The 25,619-nt window shown below is 49.4% G+C and overlaps 1 protein-coding gene across 7 annotated transcripts in view; it reads left to right on the forward strand.

Annotated features, from left to right (window-relative positions):
* LOC309811833 (homeobox protein Hox-C4) overlaps window positions 1-12,740 on the forward strand; it is a 63,975-nt gene extending 51,235 nt beyond the window's left edge. For 3 of the 7 annotated variants that reach the window (XM_082635048.1, XM_082635049.1, XM_082635038.1), the window contains exons 2-4: window positions 10,209-10,325; window positions 10,969-11,578; window positions 11,907-12,740. In XM_082635048.1, coding sequence (XP_082491174.1) covers window positions 10,975-11,578; window positions 11,907-12,262 — 960 coding nt within the window. In that variant the 5' untranslated portion in view covers window positions 10,209-10,325; window positions 10,969-10,974 and the 3' untranslated portion in view covers window positions 12,263-12,740. Of the gene's footprint in view, window positions 1-10,208; window positions 10,326-10,440; window positions 11,579-11,906 lie in introns of those variants that run through there. The other 4 variants (XM_082635043.1, XM_082635042.1, XM_082635045.1 and 1 more) reach the window with 3 other exon arrangements.
* Window positions 12,741-25,619: the final 12,879 nt, after the last annotated feature.

A 25,619-nucleotide genomic window follows, 5' to 3' on the forward strand; every position in this document is an offset into this window, starting at 1 on the left:
TGTCCTGGGCTTTAATTCTGTGCTTTCCTTTCCTGGAGAGACAGGCACTGCTCTGAGCCTCCTCCTCAGTGGGATTGGAGACCCTGGAGCCCTTAGAGGTGGAGAAAGGACAGAATCTGGATTCAGGACCCCAAGCTAGGGCTTTTTGGCTTTTTGAACTTCAATTTAAAGAAGAGACTAGCTGTTAGAGGGCCAAGAAAATCACGTCCGTTTTGTCGGGTCTTTGTAACCCAGAATGGTGTGTCTGTTGTGATACCTCCCTTCACTGCTTTGATGGGGCCCCAGGAGCCCAAGGAGTCTGGACTGAGGAACTGAGGTGATAGAGATCTCTTTGTCCTTGAGTCCTACAGAAGAACCCTGGGATCCATTTTCTTCTCCCACTCCTAGGAAGATTCACTGTGTGTGGGTGGGGGTGGGAGGGAGATGAAATTTGGGACTTAGGGAAGTTGGGCTAGGTTATCCAGGACCTTGTTCAGCCTCTGATGACCAGGCCTTAGAAGCTAGAATGAGAGGTTGACCAGAAGGCTCTGGGCATCCTGGGGAGCCTTTGCAGGATGGAGGCTACTTCTCTACACTTGACACAAGTGCATAGAAAATGCCAAGTGTATGTGTCCAAGTATGTATGAAAGAGGTCTGAAGCCCAGGCTGGACACAGTAAACCAGCCTTAAACTAACTTCCCAGTAGCCCATGATTCTTCCCATCAGCCCAGCCTGAAGACCATTTGTCCTCCCCTCCCCACTCATGCCCTGGCGCCCCAGGCATCTGTTAAGTATGTTCCCTTGTGCCTCCCTGGAAAACCAACCCCCTGAAGCAGCCCCCACAGATGGGGGCAGCCAGGCTCTTGGTGACCTTTAGTGTCCTGTTGGCCTGTTGAGTTGTAGGGGGTTGGAAGGCAATGTGGGACTATAAGGCCAGATCCTTATCTGATCAAATCTGCTCTTCAGGCTCAATTCCAAATATCTTAGGGCTGCTTCTCTGCTCAGATAGTGGAGAAAATTCTTGTCTAGTAAATACTTCTTTAAAAAGTCAACTTTCTGGCTGGAAAACCCAGTGTGTCTGTGAGTGTGTGTGTGTGCGTGTGTGTTTGTGTGTGTGTGTATGAAGTGAGTAAGGGTCAGGTCCCTCATTTTACATTGTGTCTCTCCCCCTCCTCTGGGTGGAGGATGGGGGCGTGGGCTGAGGTTTTATTGAAGGTGCTTTTCCTGTTGGGAGTAGAGATGGGGTCATAAAGCCTAGAGGAGGCTGTTTTGATCTGGTGACTTCTCAGGAAGTAGCATTTGAGCTTTTGCTTTGTAAATCACTCTCCCCCAAGCTGGCCAACTAGATTGGATTGCACTTCTCCAAGCCCACCTGGGGCCCTCCTTACCTCCCTTTCCCCAGTAAACCAAAGCAGAAAAATCAAAGGAAGTCCAGGGTCCCCCAAATCCTCTGCCTCCAATAAGAAAAGGGCTCATTAGTGATTTTTCCCCCTCAAAACTCCAGATTTAAAAATCATGCCCTCTTTTATTTTCTTTTGCCCACACAGACCTTGGTTCCCCCAACCCCTTAGTTAAAAAGGAACTAACGTGGAAAGCAATCAGCTTCTGAGCCTGGTGGTAGATACCATGACTCCTGGGGGCTCTACTCTCTTCTGGGGCCGCTGTCGCCCTGTGACATCTTTCCTGAGCCCCAAACTCCTTCTTGACAGGGTGGGAATTCAGGTCTGTAAGAGAGAGCTCATGAAGAGAAGGGATGGGAGGGGGGCATATAGATGACTACATCTAGCATTGTATGAATGGAGGAAACTCTCTGCAATCAGTGACTGGGTTTTTTGTAATTAAGATGGGTGCAGGGTTGTGTGTGAAAGCCCACAGCCTTCTCACATTTCTCTCTAACCAAGCTGTTGCAAAAAAAAAATTCATATTTTACCTAAATGGCTCCATTTTGTAATGTTAATGAGCCTTCCCCTCCTAAAGACACCCCAGCTTCCCATGGATCCATCCCCCAGCTTTGGGTTAGGGAGCTAAAGGGAAAAGAAGTAAAGAGTCCTCTACCTCTGTCTCAGTTCGGGCTACATCAAGTCAGGATGCTTTCAGGTCCAGTTGTCAGGGCTCCTATCCATCGCCAGAGAGATGCCCCATATGCTGGAAATAAGGCCATAGATTATATGAGTCCCTGGGCCCTCTTAGCACTTACTTGCACAGGCTTCAGTTTACTCTCATTTATTTCCCAGAGAAGTCTGGGCTGGGGTATCTCAAACCCACAAGCATCAGAGAATCTCCCTCATTCCTAAGATTCGATGCAAATACACGTGTCTTTATAGAGAGCTGAGCAATCCCATAGCTGTATACGTGAAAATGTATTTATAGATTGCTCTGTGTATAACAGGATGTGTGTTTTACATCCCTCTCTACTCCACATTTAAATGCAGATTTATAGATATTTAGATTTATAGATACACAGTGAACGTAACAGTCCTCTGTCAAATTCCTGTGTGCACATTACCAATCTCTCTATAGTGTTGGATGTATAAGCTGGGGTGTATTGGTATAGCTCTCCCTAAATATCTGGATGAATAATTGGTGAGTTTTTTCCCTCGGTTGGAAAGAACTCTGCGCGTGTCGTTCAGTCTCTATTTTGAAATTTTTATCTAGACTTATGCAAAAGTCCCAACTCATAAAATAGCTACATATTGAAGCTACATATTTGGAGATCTTTATAGTCTTTGCAGTTTTGCTGCAAACTTAAATATTTGAAAGTATGTTTAGAGATGGTTCCATAATGCATGTATCTATATGTAGGGGCATAGATCTCCCTCTAGAAGGACTGAAACTTACTGCATCTCTCTGTCTCTCTATCTCTGTGTCAATAAAGACATCAGGTGAGTGGGGATAGGGAACAAATATCTTTGGGCTGTTTTGATTATTAAAGGGAGTGATTCTGTTGCTATCTCCAAGGCTGAGTCCAAATGAGTTATTTGCCCCCGAAAACCTGCTCTAGGGGCCACAGTCCTCTCCAGGCTGTCCCTGTGACCTGAGATCCCAGCCCAGGCTCCCCAGCCTGCAGTACCCCCCAAGACAGTCACTAAGAAGGGAGAGAGAAGGGAAGAGTCCTCTAGCTCCGCTCCTCTTGGCTCCCAGGGTGGAGAGGCTGACGGAGGCATTGTCCCCCCACGCCAACTGGGCCTTTGAAATTTGGGGAAAAGAGCGTTCAAGTCCCCCACTATTTTTGTAGGGTGCCCAAATGGTGCCAGAGTCACTGCCCGACCCATAGATGCCTCCTCCCCAATTGTTCTTGGTGCCCAGGGCCCAATTAAGCGGCCGCCTCACTCCCGGCAGCCGAGCTCTTATCGGCCGGGATTGATGCCTCCACGGCTCCTGTATATCATTTCCAAGATTTTTTCTGTCCAACTCCTCGGCTCCTTTGGCTTGCGCGGCTTTGACTAATGATTGCTACAGATGCCAACGTCTCCAGAATCCTAATAGCCAGGCAGGCGGACTCTTATTTACCCGGCAACATTTCTGCGGGAAGGGGTGGAGGGAGAGGGGCTGAGGGAGCTGGGGCTGGGCTGTTGCAGGTGGTGGTGGGGACAGGGAGAAGGTTGTGACCAACTCACGTTTCACTGAACTTCTTCCCCAGTGAGAAAGACATTCCCAACTCCCTCCTCTCCCTGAGGGAAAAGCAGGATCATAAAATAGTGCTAATAGTAACTCAGAGCTCGCCTCATTGAAAAGGATCAAAGAACGAACAGGACATGGGGAAATAATCAGAGAAGTGTTTATTAGTTGTAAATAGATGAGAGATTAAGGGGGAGACCAGCGGTTTAGGGAGGAAAAAGAGGGATTTTTTTTTTCTTCCGGAGGAGAGAAAGGGAAGGTCAGCCACGGTGGGAGAAGGGGCTCCTTTTTAAAATTCCACGTCTTCCCTGTCCTCTCCGCACCCCGCATCTAGTCTTCCCGTCCGTGGAAATGCCTCCCGTCCTTCCCTTACTTCGCCTCACCTTCGGTCCCTCCGGTGTGGGACCGCGGCCACTTCCCAGAGGCTGCTCCGGTGCCCGCTGGGGCTGCCCGGGTGATGGGGTCTCTATCTGGGGCTGGGGAGCAAAATCAGACCCAACGGCCAACTGCGGGCTGGGGGCCGCCGGCCCTGCGGTCCCACTCGCGCCGAATTGGTGGAAAGTTGCGGCCGAATTCGCTTCTCCCAGCGCTTCTGGGCCGCCGGCGGGGCCGGGTCTTTGGGGGAAGCGCCTGGAGCTCCCCGCCGAGCCTGGAGCCGGGCGTCGCGCTTCCCGGGGTCTCGATCCAGACCTTCCCAGACATACACCCCTCATTCGGGTGAAGAGAAAACAAAAATGCTGAGCAGCCCGGCTCCGAGCCCAGGCATGGAGTGCTAACTCCAACGCGGAACATTTTTCTATCAGAGATAACGGAGCACAAAATAATTCAGCAAGGCGGATGGGCAGGAGCACGGTGTGAGACCCCCGCGCGGTGAAGCGGCTGCAGAGCGGACCGCGCCGCACAGCCCGGGAGGACCATTTCGTTGGAGTGTAGGGCGAGGCCGCAGCCCGGACCCGGACCCAGCCGCCCGAGGGCCAGTCTCTAAATTACAGCCCATCAGGAGGACTCGGAAATGCAAAACAGGGAGCCGAAAGATTTAAACAGTCGGAGGCGGAGGCGTCCCGACGGGGCCAAAGCGAAAATCAATCACGTAATTAAAACGGGGAGGGGGCGAGGCCCGAGCTTGGGGGTCCGGGGTTCAGAGGAGGCGGCCAAGGTGCGAGCCGAGGTGGGCGAGCGGCCTGAGGATGGGGCTCTCCCGCCGCGGCCGGGGCGCGGAGGGGCTGCGGGGAAGTTTGTGACAGATCGCTATTGATCCCCGCTTGGCTGGAAAGAGCAGGCTGTGTGTCCTCTTCTAGGCCGGACCCTGAAGCCGCCCGATGGGCCCTTCCCGGGCTCCCCCATTTTCATGGGGTTGTGGCGTGTGGTGATCCCTGGGGTGCCCCGATCTGTCCAGGCAGGTTTGTCTGAGAGCGCAATGGCACCAAGACGTTGCCTCTGGGTTTAAGGGGATAGAGGGAAGTGGCACCCTAGTTTCAGGCACTTACATGTTGCTTTCGGACTGGATTCCTCCACCCCAGGAATCAAGGCTTGCCTTTGGAATGACTGTCATCTAGGGATCCAGGTTTGGAAGGGAGGTGAGTGGGCTTATTAAGGGGAAACTTGGGCCTGAGCTAACTGGACCCTTTGGGCAGGGAAGGAGAAGGAACAGTTCCTGGAGGAAAAAAATAAGGCACGCAGGGAGCTCTGTTTGTGAGGGAATGATGATATTACTGAGGTTAATGATGATAATGATCGGGTATGGCTGGGTCAGCCTGGAGAGAACAAGCTCTCCACAGCCCTTTCTCACAGAGGCTTCTCTGGAGAAGTCACCGGCTCCCCAACTTGGGTGTGATTGGGGTGAATAAAATGAAGACCTTTCCTCCCTTTCCCTGCCCTTTCCTCTCCCATTCCTTAAGAACTCCAGAAAAAAAGGGGGAAACCTTATAAAATCTTCAACTCCTCCCCCCATCATTTTCCTCTGCTCTCTCCAGTTCAGTAAAATGCATCATCTCTGGGCACTGGGCTTTTGCCGGGCGCCCTTCTTAGGAAGTTCAGCAAGCAGTTACCGGGCCAAGTCCCCATGAATTCTGTTTCTGACCCTGGAGGAGACCCAGGATTCTCTTGCCTGCTCTATTGGAATTCTCCCTCTATCCTTAGCCTTTCCTTGGTCCTGGGTGTCTGATCCCATGGGTCTCTGGCAGCTCAGAGGCCAAGAGCATGTTGAGATGCCCACATCAGCTCCCAAAAGGGATCCCACCTTCCTATCGGCTTCTTAATTCTGGGAGCACCAGGTTAGGGAGCTCTCTGTAAGCTCCCCTAAGCCAGCCTAATTCCTAGATCTTTCAAAACCACATTTAGAGAGCTTTAAAAGTAAAAGTCCTTTCCCCCTCTAACAGGAAAGTTCAGGTTACAAATCTTCAGCAGCGCAAGCTTCCTGCAGCCATAAGTCAGAATTTTCAACAACAACAAAAAAGAAGAATTAAAGCTTGCATCAAAGGGAGAAAGGGACACCCCAGCCCCAATTTTAAAGGGGATCCAATCCAGCAGCCTTGGACAAGAGTGGGGGCCTCACTTGACAAGAGTCAGTGAGGCCAGGATGGGCAAGGAAGGGAGTGGGGAATCCAATCTCTAACTAACAATTTCTCCAGCATAAAAATGAAACATCAAATTCGTTAGCCCAGGGCCTTCATTTTTCCCCTTCCACATTATAACTAGTTATTGAACTCGTTGGAAGATCTAAAGGCCATTTGCGAAGAGACAAATTTCAATGGAGTTTCCCCATCAATAACCCCATGGCAGTGACCTATTGGAACAAGTCAAACACCCGAGGTGAAATGCAGGTCACTCTGTCTAACCAATATTAAAATGCAGCCACTTTTAAAAAAGCCACTTTAAACGAGATTTGAGGAAAATTGAATTCCAAGGAAGGCAAAGCAAGGAGAGGGAAATCCATGAGAGGACCTTGCCTATGGTCTCCGAACAAACAAGAGAGATTCATCTTTAATATTTAAAGGGGGGCAAATTAACATTCCATGATTGCTTTTTTTTTTTGAGACTATAAGCGATTCCAGGAAAAAAAAAAGGTTGAGTATTTTCTGGTGACACTTCTGGGTTATTAAAATCATTTTAGACCAATTCATTACTTTTACTGACAAGAGATTTAAGAAAAAATCAATTAAGCATTTGCATATTCTTTTGCATACATTAGCCCTGCCTGCTGGCATTAGAAAGGGACAAAACACATACATATATACATATACACACATGGGGAAAAATGGGAGCCTTGCTTTAGTTTGGGGTTTTCAAGTTGCTCAGATAAAAAATAAAAATGAAATGAATTACTTGATTGTATACCATCTAAAAGTCAATTTATTTGAGGAAGAAGAAAGAGACATGTTGCAATTTTTAATCTCTAAAACAACAACAAAAACCACATACACACATGGTCGCGTGTGCCCGCACACACCCACATCCTGCACTTCTGAGAGTGGGGAGTGGAATGACCCTCATTTTCCTTCTCTTTGCCCTCCAAGTCCTGAGTTGGTTCTCCCACTTATTTTTCTCCCTAGGAAAATCCAGGGATTCTGAGAGGTGAGATTTTAAGGCATCACAGAATCAGTGGAGCCGCTGAGGTCTCTCAGCCGGCAGCTTGTTACCGGGGAGGGGAGGAATATGGGTTATCCAACGGTCAGTATGGTAATCCGGGCACAATAAGGCCTCGCACACAATGGACACATATTTTTCTTCAGCGGTGTCAGAAGGGAAGCGCTTTGTACTGAAACATGTTTCCGAAAGAGAAACCAGATCAAGATTTAGAAAGGATATGGGGTGAGGGGGGCATTCAGACAGTGATTGCTTAGAGACTGGCAAAAGGTGATCAGAAAAAATAAAAAATAAAATTGGGGCAGAGAGAGGTGGAGGGCAGAGCAGGGGTTGGAGATCCCTGGGCTGAGGAGGCAGGAGGGCGAAGCACAAAAGGAGATACAAGGATTCATCACGGGCAAGAACCGCTTTATTGCTCCCCTCCCCAACCCGTTAAGCCAGTGCTAAGTACAGAAGCCCTCCAAAGGGATCTTATTTCTGTGCTTGCAATAATATCCTGGTGAAAATGTTCTTGTGTGTGTGTGTGGTAGAGTCTGGCTTGTTATTTTCCCCATAGGCAACTTTCTTTCTATTAAGATATAGGAGCCCAAAGAGAGGGTTTTGGTAAATGATGTAGATAAGTGTGGGCATACTTGGAGGAGTCTCCCAGATTTCATTTTCTGGATGTGCAATCGAATTAGCTGTGAAAACCTGGAACGAAAACTCCACAGATTTATGGCTGCATAAGGAGGCATTTAATACATTAATAAATATTAATAGTATGAATGCATATATAGTTGTTAGCAGTAATAACCAAAGACGGATTGGACACGTGGTTGGAGGCATCTGAACTCTCTGGATCTACTTACACGTACTGGCCTGAAGTGGGTTTCCTGCTCCCGTTCCCTCGACCCACCTGCAGGAGCTCAGAATCCTAGGGAGTGGTGCTGCGAGATGTGCAATGCCTTGGGAAGGACTCCCTAATAAGCCCAAGAGGGTGAAGAGATGGAAGAAAAGCGAGCTGAGGCGGGGGCAGGGCAGCCAGAAGGTGAATGTGAGGACTGGGAGGAGGGGAGCCAGGTGGAGCAGAGATTATTCCCTGCCTGGATGAGGTGGGGCAGCCGGATCCAGGTGCAGGCCTAGAAGGGAGGATGGGGGTGGGGCTGGAAGGCTTTCTCCTTCAGCAGCCTTCCTCCCACCTTACCTGAGCTCTCAGGAGCTTTGCCTCTCCCCAGGCAGCAGTCTGGGGCTGGGTTCAGAATTTTTATGTAGATCAGCAGTCAGCAATGGTTTCCCTCTGCCACTTCCAACAACTTATAATTAACCTATCCCCCCCCCACCAATAATAAAACCCTCACGCACTCCAAATCACTGTCAACCAAGCAGCAGCCTTCCCCTTCTCACAGTCTCAAGTTCCTCTTCCAACCAAACCAGCCAGTCCTCACACGCAGAGGGTCCCGGACAGGAGTGGGCAGGAGTTCTCAACCAACTTTGGAAATCTGAGAACCTCTTCTAAGAGATGGTCAACCTCCAGGGAATTCCGGTTCTCTCACCCATCTGGTGGTAGGGGTCGGGCACTGACCTCTTGGGGAGAGGGTATCCAGGGACCCCCCCAAGCACTGGCTCTTGGTGAGCCTGGGGTGAGTGTGGGGGCCTTAAGCATTGCAGAAGGGAAGGCAGCCAGGGGCCCAGGCAGGGTGAATCAGTCTCTTTGGGCATCGGCTGTGGCCCAGCTCTCATTCCAGCCCTCAGGGTGAGCCCTAATTTGGAAGTGGGGACCCTCTCTGACATCCCAAAGGTGGTGCGAGACAGACTGGGAATCTCCCGCCTTCAGCCTCCCTCTCACAAGGGTTTTATTATTTTTCCCTTTCCCCTTCCTCATTCCCTTAATTGCAGATGTTCTAATTAAACCCTCAAATAGTTGTTATGCCGTTTTAAAAGGTACTTATTCAAGTGTCAACCAGGCTGGGCTGGGAGGAGGCAGCGTAGGGCGGCGAATTAAAGGTAGATTGACTAATCACAGCGGCGATCATAATAATAAAATCAGAGGGGAAAAAAATCACATTACGACTTTTCGTGGAAAGGAGGGAGCAGGCAGCCAGCGGCCGCCAGCCCTGCGCTGCCGCCGACACAAAGAGTGCGGGCGATTCCGCGAGACTGATTTATGACGTTTTACAGCCCTATAAAAGCTGTAGCGACGAGGCAAGCGCTTCTACCACCGCTGGCAGATTTAGTCTAATAAATAAAACATAAACAGTTAACTTTATGTGTCACTTTTATTGTTATCAAGTAAAATATAGCCGAGCCCCGGCAAGCTATGATTTTAAACTATAATTGTTATCAAGTGCAACAAGGGGACCCGGCTCCCTCCCTGGGCTCTCCCTTCTGCCACCCCCCTCAACTCTGAGTTATGGGATCAGTTAATTGGAATTGGTGTAAGATGTGGCCACCCCTAGCTGAGGGGGAGTGTGTCAGAAAGCAGCTCTTCCTTGCCCCCTCCCTCCTCCATGGCCCTGCCACCCCACCATCAGGGTATTCCTGTGGGTGGGTAGCAGAGAGAGGGGAGTGTGCAGGAACGGGCTGGAGACCCCCAAGGCCCGCCCAGCATCCCCAGCTTCGTGAGCTCACCCTTCAGCTTTTGGAAGGCGGCCTGGAGCTGGCCCTTGAGGATGCGTGTTTACATGTAAACACATGTGTTACATGGATACAATCCCTGGCCGGAAGCAGGCTCTACAGACGAAGGCCTCCCCCTTAGCTAGCTCTGCCTTCTGTGGGGATGGAGAAAGAAGAGCTCCCTGGGCCTTGGCTGGGCACCATCCCAGGGCACTGGCCCCTGGCAGAGTGCTCTCCTCCCTGCTCCAGGTCCTGGGGAACCAGCCTTGGAGGCAGTTGTCAGAAAGCAGCAGGCCAGACGGAATGGAGAGTGGAAACGGCGGCCAGCAGGAGAGATCCTCTGCTCTGGGCTGGGAAGGGAGGGTTAGTGGGTACTCGGGGAGGGCAAGGCTTCTGAACTCTGCTTTTGCCAACCACTTCCTGTCTCTCTTCAGCGGGGGCTCAACCCCCAGACCTCCAGAAATGACGTCAGAATCATTTGCATCCCGCTGCCTCTACCTGCCCGGTCCAGCTGGGACCCTGCCTCGCCGGCCCCACGGCCAGAGGGTTGGGTGAGTGTGTATGGGGAAGGGGGCTGGACTCTGGTCTCCTTGGATGGGGGGCATCCCAGGCTCACCAGCTTCCTGGGCTCAGCCTGGGCCTCTCCCCATCCAACCTCCACTCCAGTCCTCATTCAACTTCCTCTTCCTGCGAAAGAAGGGCGCTGCCACGGTGCCCTACACAGACTGAGACAGGATCGCCACGAATGGAGACATCTAGAAAAGCTCGGGAGCCGAAGACCGAGGGGCCCACCGGAGGCCCAAGGGGAGACCCCGGGAGGGGGCTGAATCACAGCCTCCCGACAGCCCCCCAATGCCCAGGCTCTGGAAGGGAGCTGGGGGCTTCCCACCTCCTTTTGCAGGGGAGGGTTGTCAGTCGGCGGGGTGTGCATTGGGGGCACCGCAGCCCCTGCCAGCTAACCCCGCATCACCGCCACCCCCCCCCAGCACCACCACCACCACCACCACACACACACAAAAAAATTGGATACATTTTGAATAAAGCGATTCGGTTCCTTATCCGGGGACTGGGTTGCTCCGTGTGATTGGCCGGCGGAGTCACATGGTGAAAGTAACTTTACAGGGTCGCTAGCTAGTAGGAGGGCTTTATGGAGCAGAAAAACGACAAAGCGAGAAAAATTATTTTCCACTCCAGAAATTAATGATCATGAGCTCGTATTTGATGGACTCTAACTACATCGATCCGAAATTTCCTCCATGCGAAGAATATTCGCAAAATAGCTACATCCCTGAACACAGTCCGGAATATTACAGCCGGACCAGGGAATCGGGATTCCAGCATCACCACCAGGAGCTGTACCCACCACCGCCTCCGCGCCCTAGCTACCCTGAGCGCCAGTATAGCTGCACCAGTCTCCAGGGGCCGGGCAATTCGCGAGGCCACGGCCCGGCCCAGGCGGGCCACCACCACCCCGAGAAATCACAGCCGCTCTGCGAGCCGGCGCCTCTCTCAGGCGCCTCCGCCTCCCCGTCCCCAGCCCCGCCAGCCTGCAGCCAGCCAGCCCCTGACCATCCCTCCAGCGCCGCCAGCAAGCAACCCATAGTCTACCCATGGATGAAAAAAATCCACGTTAGCACGGGTAGGCAACTTTGCTTTTTGCTCTCCCCCTCCCTCCCCTCTTCCCCAGCGCTCCCCACCCTCCTCGGCCCCCTCCGGCCCCCGTCCTCCTTTCTCTCCTTCCCCCTCTCTCTCCAGGAGCGACTCTGGGTTAGCACAATTGAACTGGATTTACGAGCGAGAATGGGTAATTACATCCCCCATAAATTTTATGGCTTAGCTACTCTGGGCAGTCCGAGCCATGTGCTACGATCTGTTCTGTATGTGTGAAAACTATGCTCGCTTTCTAAGGGCGCATAAATAATTCAGTGTCGTTGCAATGAGGATTCCCCTCTTATTACACTACAAAGTCTCCAGCTCCCTTCAACTTCTTTATAACCCGTTTAGCTTGATGACTTTATTTCCACCACCCCCTCCTCCTGTTACAACAGAGCTGAGGATGGGGTGAGGGTGGGGGGCGGGGAGCCTGCTGCCTTTGAACCCCACTATTTGCTTTCCCCCTCCCCCTCCCCCAGTGAACCCCAATTATAACGGAGGGGAACCCAAGCGCTCGAGGACAGCCTACACCCGGCAGCAGGTCCTGGAATTAGAGAAAGAGTTTCATTACAATCGCTACCTGACCCGAAGGAGAAGGATCGAGATCGCCCACTCGCTGTGCCTCTCTGAGAGGCAGATCAAAATCTGGTTCCAAAACCGTCGCATGAAATGGAAGAAGGACCACCGACTCCCCAACACCAAAGTCAGGTCAGCGCCCCCGGCCGGCGCTGCGCCCAGCACCCTCTCGGCAGCCACCCCGGGCACTTCTGAAGACCACTCCCAGAGCGCCACGCCACCGGAGCAGCAACGGGCAGAGGACATTACCAGGTTATAAAACATAACTCACACCCTGCCCCCACCCCAGGCCCCCATCCTCCCCTCACACACAAATTGACTCTTATTTATAGAATTTAATATATATATATATATTGGTTCTTTTCTGTCTTCCTCCCACCTTATCCCTTGTCATCTCCAAACAGACAAAACAGATAAACAAACAAGCCCCCTGCCCTTCTCTCCTTTCCACTGTTAAGGACCCTTTTAAGCATGTGATGTTGTCTTAGCATGGTACCTGCTGGGTTTTTTTTTAAAGACCATTTTGGGGGGTTATTTATTTTTTAAGGAAAAAAAGCTGCAAAAATTATATATTGCAAGGTACGATAGTCTGGTTTAGGTGCGTTTCAGGGGAAATGAGGAAAAGAAAAAAGGAAAGAGATTTTAAAGCCAATTCTCCTCCTTCTTCTTTCTCCTCCTCCTCCTTCCCCGCTCTTTCCTTAGGCCTTTTGCATTGAAAATGCACCAGGGGAGGTTAGTGAGGGGGAAGTCATTTTAAGGAGAACAAAGCTATGAAGTTCTTTTGTATTATTGTTGGGGGGAGCTGGGAGGAGAGGGGGGGAAGACAGCAGACAAAGCTAAATGCATCTGGAGAGCCTCTCAGAGCTGTTCAGTTTGAGGAGCCAAAAGAAAATAAAAATGAACTTTCAGTTCAGGGAGGCAGTCTATAGGTAGAATACCCCTCAGCCCCCCCATCGTGGTTATTGTGTTTTGGGACTGAATTTACTTGATTATTGTAAAACTTGCAATAAAGAATTTTAGTGTCGATGTGAAATGCCCCGTGATCAATAATAAACCAGTGGATGTGAATTAGTTTTACGTCAATGTCTGATGGTTTCTTTTTATCCCCCTCCTCCTTCTGACCTGGTATAACATCCCACCTTCTCTATATAGTTGCCGAAGTTTACTCTAAGCAAACACACAAATCTTAACTCTCAACTCCAGTTTCCCAAGGTCCTTAGAAGAACCAGCAAAAGGTTTGGGGCAGAGGATCTCAGGAGAGGATGTGGAAGATTTGGGCCAATTTCTCCCTGAGTCTGCAGAGGCCAGACTCTCCTGGGGGTACTTAGAGTAGAGCTGGGGGGGGGGAGTGTCTCACTTTTCTAGAGTTAAGCACAGTGCCTTCTTTTGTCTATTTCCTTCTCCTCTCTTCTCCTTTCTCTCTGATGAGTAGGCCTGCCTAATTTGCAGACTAGAAGGCAAGTTTAGGGAGTTGGGAGGAAGACGAGTTTTCATCTTTGGGAATAAGGGATTAAGGAAGATGCCTACTCAGCATGCCTGTTCTCCTTAAAAGAAGAAACATTTTGAGCTGGTGACTCTGAAGCAGCAAAGTGACCTGTCAGGATGGCTTCTCTGTTTGTTTAGACTTGGAAAGAAGGGTGAAGTGGAGGCCAGAGGCCTGGGAGGCCCCCCTTGCATGGGTAGGCCTCAAAGCCTGATTCCTAGAGATAATGAAGCACTTTTATTTTTTTCCCCCTAACTTTTATCATGGACCTGCCAGGTGTTGAGAAAAGACACAGGGAGAGGCAGGGACCACCCCTCTTCCTACAACTTCCCAGGTCCCCGCAGGGCTTGGGATAGGCAGAACAAGGCTGCCTGGTTGTAAAAAAATTTTTTTAATTGTTTCCTTAGGGGCTAAAACAAACAAACAAACAACAACAACAAAAAAAACTGAGCTGGATTACCTGAATGATTAATTTAAGCCAAAGCCTCCAAAGAATTCTGGTCCTGGGGACCAGGCTCTGAGCAAGGCCTGCTCAAATTTTTGCTTGTTTGTTGGGAGAAGGTGAGGAGGTAGTTGGTGAGCTTCTCAGGTGGTTTAACCAAATTTCAGGATGGAGGGCTATCAGAAGTAGAAGAGAGAGGGAGAAGATATCTGGGGTAAGTAGGGGAGCCATGGATACCGCTGTCCTCTCTCCCCAAATTCTGGAGTGAAAGGCAACAGAAGAACCAAGTTATGAAAATCTATTTGGTGTGCTTTGGATTTATTTCCTCTTGAAGGACTTGCTGGCTGGTACTTAGCGTGTGTGTGTGTGTGTGTGTGTGTGTGTGTGTGTGTGTGTGTGTTGGGGGGAATCAGTCCTGTAGGTCTACTTTCTCCTCCCTCAATGGTGCCCTGGGGACAGCAAAACAAGCTGCCTACAGTGTGAGGAAGCAGGGCCAACAATTATCTGGAGTGATTTTATGTAATCAAGTGAATTAGGGGCCAAATCTGACTGTGGCTCCCATCATCTTGAGGCAATTGACTTTAGGGCAGGAAAAGGGGGTCTGGTTGTGCTTGGGGGAAGGGAAGGAAGGTCTGAGGGGTGGACCTGGATGTCTTTCCAATCCTGTAAGGAAGCTAAGATGGAAAGAGAGGGGAAAATGGAAATTAAGATCCATAGTCCTTTCCTAACTTTGCTCATTTAGTTTCAGGGGAATTTATTCCCTGTCCTCCCTAAAGTGGAAGAGGTGAAAGCAAGGAGGGGAAAATTCACTCTCTTTTATGTCTTAAGCTTCTTCCTGAACTTGCTGAAGGGACGTGCTCTTGCTCCGGAAAAGCAGCATAAAAGGATTGGGACAGTTCTTTTATTTTTCCTTCTTTAGGGGCTTCTGTTTTTAATTCCTCTTCTCACACATGGTCGCTCTGTCCTTCCTCTCTCTGTCCTTCTCGGTCTGAAAAGGGGAAACATCAGACATCCCTAGTTTGTAACAAATAAAACAAAATTAAACCCTCTTACATTTGATTTTTGGAAAATTTTGGCCTCTGGCCTTCCCTCCAGTGAGCTCCATTCTCTCCTCTTTCCCCAAGACTCTCCTTTGCCTTGGACCTGGCCACCTAGAATGGGATCAGGCTGGCGGGGAGGAGTAGGATGTCGGGTGTGGGGACCGACCTGGGCCGGGGGCCCCTAGCTCCAGCTGTCTTGGTCCACTGGATGCTGCTACAGCCTCACTGGGAAGCTGAGGGCCAGAGCTTTTATTGAAGTTGGGTTGAGCAGTGGGAAAAGGCTGGGGTGGCGGGGGCGGGAGGGGGGCAGGGGGGCGGCGGGGAGGACGCAGCCCAGGTTCACGGGGAGGACACAGCATTTTCTCTCCCATTGCCTTTATATTCGGCAGCGCCTCTGACCTCTCCCCCACCCCCATCTCCGACCCTCCCAAGCCAGCCCTTGCTCAGCCCCTGGTCTCCAGATAGGATGCCACTGCTTTTGTAGGGCTGGGGATTTCTTGCCCCGAGTAATGGGAGAGGCAAGGCGCATGAATGCCTGCTAGCGTATTGTGTGTCTCTCCAATGGCTAAGTAAAAAGAAGACGGGGTGAAAAGACGGCGACACCAGTCTTCCAAGGTCCTTCTCTCCAAGCACCAGGAGATTCCCCACAGGTCAAAAATCCCCTTGACATGTAAGTAGTTAGCACTGATCTGCTCTGGGGGTGAGAAGCACAGCAGTTTCAACTCTATCTCTGTTTGCGATTCAACTTTTATCTCAACTCCCGGTCTTGGGGAGGGAAGGCGGGAAATCCAATCAGGAGCGGAGGGCTTCTGCTTGGGAAGAATGGAGTTTCTGTGCAGAGTCGTGTACCTGAGGAGTGAAGAAACTTGGCTCAAAAAGGAGAGAGAGAGTCGAAAAAGTGAGCCTGGGGGGAAGGACTGGGCAACTTTGTTTCTCTAAGGGCCTCTCACTGCCACTTGTGTGAAGTTTCCTACAAAGTTTTCTCTGCAATCTGTGCATCAGCTTTTTTTGAGCATGGACTGGGAGGATTGCAATCCAGAGACATTCCTATTGTTGGATGTATGTATATGTGTGTGTTTGGGGGTGTGCTAGGGAAGATAAACAATTAAGGGGTTCTCTGCAGCTTGGGGCCAGGGTACGCTCTGCTAGGCACAGTTTGTCTGCTTTTCTAAGATTAAAGAGACTGACTCCGAAGGGTGTCCTTGAGATGGAGGTTGCTATGATGGGGAGAAGCAGCGTGCTGGGGCAATTTCACCGTCTTTTCCTCAGCTTTTGGCCCAGTCCTGGGGGAGCGTGGTTCACAAAGCCACTTCTCATGGTTTTCCACAGCTTCTATCTGGCACCCCACTTTTGGAGAGCTAATTCTTATGAAAGTGTTCCCCTTTCAAGAAATCCTTGTCTGACTTGGAAAAAGAGATGGAGGAACCCCCAACTCCAGCAGCCATCAGTGCCGAGGGAATATTTATTACCTCTCTGGATATCATTACCTAAGAATACAATTTTATGAACTTCCTAATCTGTTAGCTTGATTTATCTGGATGGGTAGGGGCCCAAAATAAACATTTGGGAGATTTAGTAGGAAAAAAAAGTCTTTGCCTGTAACCAATCTTTCTGATGGAACTGACCACCCTCCTCAGCCTGCTTTTTCTGCATCCCATTTAGCTAGCCCCATTTCAACTTTTCTCCTGCAGTGTGTGGCTGATTTGAGTGTCCGAGTTTTAGCTGCTTCTTGAGAATTAAAAATGGTAGGGTGCACTGTTTGAACCAGAGACCTGAAGGGCTCCCTCAGCCATCTTAAAGTCTGTGCGGCTCCAGGAGTTCAGATCCCCTTTGGACTTGGGGAGCAGAGAGAAACCAAGGTCTGCTCACTGCCCCCCACGTCCAGGAGCCTCTTCTCAGGCTTGGCTCTCCCTCTATGCCTCGGGATTTTCCTGCTCTTCTCTCCGGTGTCAGCTCTGTAGCTTCTTTGAACACAGGATCCATCCAGAGGCCAAGCCCACAACCATGCAGGCAGGGGTAAGGTCCTCTGCAGCACTGTCTTCCAGCCTGCCGCTTCCTGCAGGCCCAGCTAGCTGATGAACTAGGAGGCAAGGGAGACAAGAATGGGTAGGGAGGGCCTCACAGTATGTTTGAGTGTAAATAGGGTTACATAGTCTAATAAATGGAAAGGGACTATTTTAAATTTCCAGTCCCCATCAGCAATTGCCAGATTCCCTAAGATGTAGGGTCCTGTAGGATCTGCTCTGCCAGCTGCCAGTGGTGATGGGCTATGGATCCAGGCCAGAGAAGTATCACCTCTACTCACTCCTTTCTGACCTTCTCTTCCAGCATCAGAGATTGGGAGTGGGAAGTATATTTGAACTTCTGGGCGGAGAAACCCTAAATCACAGCGTATCTGAGGCACGGCCAAACAGCCCAACCCTAGGTTCCCCGCTCCTGGCCTCTGGCTTCCCAGGAAGCCGGGCATAAGACAGCAGGGCACAGAGCAACTGCCTGCATTCGGGCCGGGGATGGGGACGGGGTGGTGGTGAGGAGTGGGGGTGGTCACAGCTCCCCTCTTCGCAGCGGCCAGGGTCTGGAAGATGGCGAAATGTGACCAGCCCGGGCAAAAGCGTGGTGCAAGGGCGAGATGCGAGAGGCCGGCGGCGGCCCGGCTCCTCCTCCGGGTTCCACGCCGCGTCCGCTCCGGGTGGGTGCGGTGTCGCCTTCAGCTGGGTCACGACCGTGGGCTCGCACGGAGGATAGTAGGGCGCGGGGCGGGGGCCTCGGGCTGCATGGCTGGCCGAGCGGGTTCACTGCGCGGTGAACTCCGCTCCACCTCCGGGGACTCGCCCTTTAGAGCCCAAGCTCCCTTTGCTTCCCCCTATTCCACCTTCCATTTTTTCGTGGAAAATGGAGCGGACTCTCGATTGCTCCTCTACCGACCAACTCCCCACCGCCAAATAAGGAGATTTCATTTCCTGGAAATGAAAGGATAGTTTTCTCTGAGTTACAAGAGCAGGAAATGGGACCCTCTCAAGATTTCTGTGTGGAAGGACGGAGAGGAGAGATCTAGTTAGTAGTAAACATTCCCAAGCCGGGACTTGGTGACTCTGAAGAATCCCGGGTCATCAAACCAACAGTCTCCTCCATCAGAGGAGGTCCTCCCCCCACCTCCACCCCAAATCGTAGGGCGAATTGCCTCCCTCTTCCCCTGGCCTTTGTCTCCGGATGTCAGGTTAGGATTAGGGCTCTTACGAAAGGGGGCGGCACCTTCTCCAATCTGATGGACGGGGACAGGGCTGGGTTATCCATGGGAGTGTGGGAATGAGTCACTTGGGAGATGTCCCCCAACCAGTTTGTTCTTGTTCTGAGGTGTTGCCCCCCTCCGCCGATTGCCTGGCTCCTGTCTGTGACTCTGTCCCTTTGGGCGGTAACCCAGTATTTGTAACTTTGTACATGTGGAGTCTTTCCACTCAGCTGGAACAGACCTCGGTAATTAAGGTTACAGAACAGGGGTTGAGTTCTAGCTGGAGGAAAGGAAAGCTGGGCAGAGGAACGGAATATTCCCCATGTGCATTTGCTCCTGCCTTTAGCTGCCCTTCTCCAGCCCCCCACCTCACCCTTATCCTGCCTGATCGGACTCAGAGGTGAGATGGGGAGATGCGTGGGCCTCCCAGCTGGAAACCTCTCTTCTTGGACTCAGTCTCTCTGACGATTTTGAACCATTTTGGAATGTGACTGCCTCCAGCTCCGTCTGTCTGTCTTTGCTCAGCAGTTTCAAGGAAGCCTTGCATTACTGCTGCTTTTTGTGCTCCGTATTTCCTCGAATTCTTGCTCCTCTGCCCTGTCAGCTCCCAATAATCTGCCGGGACAATCCCCAGCCCCAGTGCTCCTCCTCAAACTCCCCTCCAACTGAGAAAGCAGAAGAGGAACCAAAAGGTAGGGGCGACAACCTGGGAGGCACAGCTGAGGTTCAAAGGTTCCTGGCTGAGCCTCCAGTCCAGGTCACTTCGGGGGCCCATCTGACCACTCCAGAGTGGCCCCTCGGCCAGCAGCAAATAGAACAAGGTTTTATAGCCCGGGGCAGATGTTGGTTTAGCCTTCTCACCCAGACTGCCCTTTATCTCTCCACCAAAGAGGCTCCAACCTCCACTATACCTTTGTTCTCTTTCCTTTTCCCCCTCCTCCCCCTCGTCTTCCTCCGTTTGATCCTGCCTTTCCCCCTCAAATTATTTCTTTAGATCTGGAAGCATCTGTTCCTGACTGCCCCTCCCCCGCACCTCGTTCCCTCTTCCCCCCTCCCTCCCCCTCTAGCAGTCAAAGAAGCCCCCAAATGGAGGGCCTCTGGCCTCTCGTCTATGCTGCCACCCCAGAGCCCAGAGACCTTTGAGGCCAAACCTTGAGACCCCTCCCCAACCCCCAGTCCCTTTCATTTCATTCTTCCAGCTGGACAGGGTCCTGGAATTGCACAATTTGAGTCTTGGCCCCCAGGGACCAGTCTCTCCTCTCACTGGGATAGTTACCCATTAAATTCAGCGGGGAATCTGAGGTCGAAGGGTTTGGTGCTGAATTATTTAGATTATTGCCCCAGTTCTCTGCTGGGCTTTTTTGGGCTCCAGATTTTGAACATACCTTCATATTCTGACCATAGAGGGGAGATGGCCTTTTCTAACCTCTCTACCTGGTCATTCTTTATCACCCTCTCCTGCCCCTTCCCTTGGTTGCAAAGTCATTTTCTGAGAAATTAGAATTTCCCTCAATCCCCCCCAGAATTCTGTAACCTAACTGAGGAGGCCAAGGCAGTGTCCACACTGTACACATTGGAGGGTCTCCTTTCTCTGTCTTCCAAAAAATAAAAAAGAAACCAAAATAAGACTCCCTCACATCCTCCTTCTCTCCACTCATATCTAGGAATATATGGTCTCCAAAGCTTGATGGAGAGGGTGGTAAACTTAATGAGGGTGAACAAGAGCCTGCCTTATCCTCTTACTCCAGCTGGGTCTCCGTCCGGATCATTCGGGCCCAAGACTCTTGAACTCTGTCTGGTAGACCTGTCTCTAGCGAGAACCCACCTTATATTCCAGAGCACCAGACTGGAATAATCCTGAGGTCCTGGCCCTAGTGCCCACAGTTGAAAACTGGTAGAAAAGAGTAAATCCTCCTCCCTCCCTTCCCTCCAGCTTTGTCCTGAGATTCAGCCCTGCCTGGGATCCTGCCCCTCTTCTCTCCTTGAAGACCAGTGGTTGGCCAGGAGCCCCAGATTCATGCTCCCCCATTGCTCTGCCACTCAGTTTCCATGACAATGAGCGGCAACTGAACTACCAACCCACCCCTGACTGGTTGGGTAGACCTAGACCAGCTAAGGTGTTCTCTGGGGGAACCCGATCTAAGAAAGATACAGGAGAGGGGCGCTCGTATTTTGTTGTGGCAGCTTTGCTAATTAGTCAGGATGGAAGAGAGAAAACTGGGGAGAGAGTTCCTCCCTGCAATCTATAACTTCACACAGTCCTTTCTGTCTGCGTACGTGTTTACCTAGAGGTACACCCGCATGAGGCAAGGACCTTAACACATTCATTTCTTCTGTTCATATATGCATGGGAGGTGAATTTGCTGAAGGCATGCGTGCGTGCGTGTGTGTGTGTGTGTGTGTGGAGGCTATGAGTGACAGAGAATAACATCCCAAGCAGAGCACCTATGAAGTAGGTGTTTTGACTTATCACTCATATCACTGGTGACAGAGGCTTTTGCTGTCCCCTATTCCCCATATACTGCTTTAAAAGGCCTGCCCGTTTGCTGAAGGCCATGTGGCCTGAGGGGTCACTCTTGATCCTACAACTTGGCTCCATAGGCCTGGGGTGGCTATATAAAGAAGGAGGCAGAGGAGTCAGAGGCATCTGGAAGATCAGATTCCTCGCTTGATACTCTCACTTACCTGTCAAAGTTAAATCAAGTCCACAAACATTTATCTAACCCTCCAATCTTCACTATTCTGCCCATAGGCGGGACCTGGGAAACCACCACCACTGCCACATAGCAGCAGCATCTGCAGAGTGACTACCTCCTACCAGTGTTCTTAATTGCCTTGGGATTAAGTGGATTAATGTATGAAAAGCACTTAGATGAGTGCTTGGCATACAGTAAGCTTTCAGTAAAAGTGCTATTATTATTATTTTTAACAGTAATAGGCATTTTCTTAAGTGTTTACTAGGTACCAGGCACTGTGCTAAATTGATTTCATTCGAGCCTTACAATAACACTGCAAGGAAGTTGTTATATCCCCGTTTTACACGAGGGGAAGCTGAGTGAGGCCCAGGTAGCTACTGATATGCCCCACTGGCAGAACCAGGACTCCAGTCAGACTTGCCTGACCCGAGAGTGGGCACTCTGAACCAATTCTTTGCTCATAATGGACTTGGCACTGGCTGTTAGTATGGGACTGAGTTAGGCAGGGAGCGCTGCTGAGGGTGTAGGGACAGCACCCGCCTGAGGGCGAGCAGAACCTAACCTGGTTTTGCTAACTTGGCTTGGTCTTGCCTTAACAGGTTCTTGTCTTCATCAACAATAGACTCTGACCCAGTGGTTCACAAACTTTTTGGTCTTGGGACCCCTTTACACTCTTAAAAATTATTAGAATCTCAAAGAGCTCTTTTTATGTGGGTTATACCTATCAATATTTACCTTACTAGAAATGAAAACTGGAATTTTAAAAGTCTTTTAAAACAATGATAAATCTATTATGTTATCATAACTAACTTTTTGTGAAAAAATAGCATTTAGTGAGAAGAATGTCACTGTTTTACATTTAAGCATATCTTTTAAATGTCTAGCTTAGTAGAAGATGACTGGATTCTTATATCTGTTTCGGCATTCAATTTGTTGTGATATATTGTTTGTTTGAAGTATATGAAGTACATAGCCTCATGCAGATACATATTGGGAGAGAAAGGACTTCACAGAGCTCCTGAAAGGGTCTTTGGAACCCCCAGGGATCCTTGGACCACACTTTAAGAACCACTGATCTAACCAACTGAGACAACCAGCAGAATTCACTTCATGATAACCTTATTGGACACCTTTTTAGCTCTTTAATGGTGCTTCTAACTCCAAGACTCATCATCATGTCACTAGTCCATGCTGTATTTGAATTGTGTTACCTTAGGCAAGTTACTCAATTTTTCTATCCCATAGATTAAATTAGGAAGACAGATGATAGATAGATAGATATGCATATACCTACAAATATTTATGTGCTATGTATGTTATCAGTACATATTCATTATTTTATTGTGAATATGTAGAGTAAAATGTATATTTATAGATAAAACAGTTTTTATGCTTAGCATAGTTTGACATGGGCAGCTTAGCCATTCATGTCAATCTTGTTTTTCCAAAGGGGAAACTGAGCCAAAGAGGAGTGATGTGACTTGCTGAAGATGAAATGCTCAGCAAGTGGTGGACAGGAGACCAGAACTCCTGTCCTCTGACTCCAACACTTGTGCTCACCTACTCAGGATCCCTCCCTCTGAAGACGTGGCTGCGTAACATGCACATGAAGGTGGCTGGGTGCCATGCACTGTTTATGGAAGTACATGTGGTGGTTTTATTTATCTGAACATATCTATGTATGAGAGGAAAAAAAAATATCTTGTATCCCTGCATGTGAAGTTGCAGCTTTATTGAGAGGTACAAGGCACCAGCGTACCAATGTTTTCCCTTCCTCACCAAACTCTCTGTGTCTGTGGTCTTGGTCTTGATCTGTCTAATTTCAGGGACATTTCTTCCTTCCAAGTCCCCTGTTTGTATATTCTCAGCGGGGGTATGTAGATAGCCCAGTTCACATGAGCACACAGAACAGGCACACCTGGAAGTAACAATCTGATCCCCGTCTTCTTTTTTTTTCCTGGACATCACGTGCAACACACGTTTTCAAAATAAGTGATCTACACGTGTACAACTAAGGGAAGGATAGCTGTGTGAACTGAGATGTGTATGTGTCTCTGCAAATGCAAATGTGGAGCCCTTGGGTGTCCATATACTTGTCTAGGTAAGCACCATGCAAAGGTATGAGCAACTGAACCTCAGTAATTTCATTAATCTGATAGAAATTTATTCACAAATTCTATATTTTACGACTGCATAAGGCTCATGTTTATGCACGGTCCAATGAGAAGAACCCTGGGTGGGAAGCAGGCTGCCGGAATTCTAGTCAGAGATTTCTGCTCCCAGTTACCTTAAACAAATCACTTACCCAGTGAAGGCCCTCCACTTCCTCATCCATTCAATGGGGGGAAATAATTAGGGTTTCAGCTACATCTCCAGATGGAGAGTGTAGTGGGGAAAGAATAAGAGATGCCTGCATGAATGTGATTCTTTTCTACTACGGAAAAATCTAAACAGAATCATAGAGAGAATAATATAGTCAAACACTCATGTACCCATCACCTCACTTTAACAATGATCAACGCACAGCCAATCTAGTTTCACCTAGATTGAACCTAACACTACCTCATATACCTTGAAGCAAATCCCAGACATCATATCATTTCTTCTGTGAACAATTCAATAAATACCTCTAAAAGGCAAAGAGATTCTACAACCTAACTACAATATGATTATCATACCAACCTAAAAAATTTCAGCAAAGGGGCTTCCCTGGTGGCGCAGTGGTTGAGAGTCCGCCTCCCGGTGCAGGGGACACGGGTTTGTGCCCCGGTCCAGGCAGATCCCACATCCCACATGCCACGGAGCAGCTGGGCCCGTAAGCCATGGCCGCTGAGCCTGCGCGTCTGGAGTCTGTGCTCCGCAACGGGAGAGGCCACAACAGTGAGAGGCCCGCGTACCGCCAAAAAAAAAAAAAAAAAAAAAAAAAAAAAAAAAAAAAATTCAACAAAATTTTTTTTAGCTTTTAAAGCATGAAAAAGTTCGAAAAAATGCAGAACGGCTGACTTCCTTGTGCCTCATGCTCAGCATTGATGAATGTCAGAAAGGGAAAATGAGGAGAATGGGGAGGAAAGGATGAAGTTTCCTTTTGTATCTCCCTCTTAAAATCCCAGTGCACCTCCAGAAACTCCCCTCTACTCATTAGGTCCATTAAAAATGGACTGAGAGGGGACCCTGGAGGTCTAGATGTGCTGGAGGCAGCCAGAAGGGGCCCTTGGAAGGTGCTGCAGACTTCATCGTGGAAGAAAATAGTTGTTGAGCCAGAGGAATCTGAGCAGAGGGCCTGCCCAACCATTCTACAGCATCAGATTTCACCTTTGGCTTGCCAGGCATTTGAGAGATGTCTGAAGTCTCATTGGAGTCATTGATCTCCAAAGACATGCAGATACATGTAATAGCATCCTCATACAGAAACCCAAAAAGATATGCACAGAGGCACAGGCAAATCCACCCGTTCATATACAGGTCATGTACAAACACATGCAAACATTCAGAGACAGATGCAAATGTACAAATAGATGCAAACTCAGGCATGTGGGAAAACACAGAGACACAAACCCAAACACTCTGACATATGTGAATATACAGGGATACAAAAACATGCAAGTCCTGGAAGAAAAATACAAAAACACAAATACAAAAACCCAGAGGCATGCAAATGCTTATTGGGCCATTTTTACTCATGAGCAGCTAACATGGTCAAGCCCCATTCTAGCTGGCTCCTTCCCTCTCATCCTATCAACTGGGCCAAATATTGGCCAAAGCTACAATCTGAGTCACATTCATGCACATATGTGCCTAAGAGAAGTCATTCCAAGGTCTTCCCACTGCTCCTGCCAGCACAAGTTTTCTATCTCTCAGTCCTCTCTCTCCCAGAAAGACAAGACTAAGAGTAGAGTGGCATGGTATGTATGTGTGCATGTGTCCATACGAACACATGTTTCTTTGTCCTAATAAGTCAGCTTGGTGAGAAGGGGAAGGATGCTGGTCATGTACAGACTGCAAGTCACCTCAGGCTGACAAGGGAACATTGCTTTGCCTACACTGTACCACAGCTGTAGGTTAGACTGATTTTTCACTGAATTGATTGACCAAAGTGGGTGCTTTGGCATCTTATAGACATGACCTGAGAGTGCTTTCTCTGGGCCTGAGTGAGGCTGTCAGTTGTCTGGGTTTGATTTTTTTGAGTGAACTTACCAATCAATTCAAAGAATAACAGCGATGGAACTGAGTAGACCAGGTGGTTGACTAGGCCTCACATGGCCACAGAGTGATTCTAAGTCAGAAACAATGGGTGAGATCTGACAGTTTAAAAACAAGATCCATCAGTTAAGCAGAGGTAAACCAGTGGGGCTGTGTGGCACTGTGCTCAGCAAAACTAGTTAACTGACTAAAATGTTCTCATTTCAACCAATTTTTGCAAGATGCACCAGCAGCACCTGAGAGTCAGGGAACCCAAATGTTGTGTGCATTGAAAGTTGGATCTACACTGGCATTTAGGAGAAGAAAGGGCTGTGTTCGTGGCTGTACATTTGGAAGAATAAAGTTGTGATGCAAGGCTGTGTGTTTGATTTCATGAGTGCATCTATCTGGAGCTGTGTCTACTTACAATTAACATCACTGGTAAGATAGTAAAAGTTGTGTGGTGTAACCGGGGATTTCCTTTAGTATGGAATCACAGAATGTTAGGTATTGAAGAGACCTTGGAGACAGACCACCAAACACTGGG

The sequence above is a fragment of the Mesoplodon mirus genome (genome assembly GCF_964341445.2).
Source record: "Mesoplodon mirus genome assembly, chromosome: 11".
In the NCBI taxonomy this organism is placed as follows: Eukaryota; Metazoa; Chordata; class Mammalia; order Artiodactyla; family Ziphiidae; genus Mesoplodon; species Mesoplodon mirus.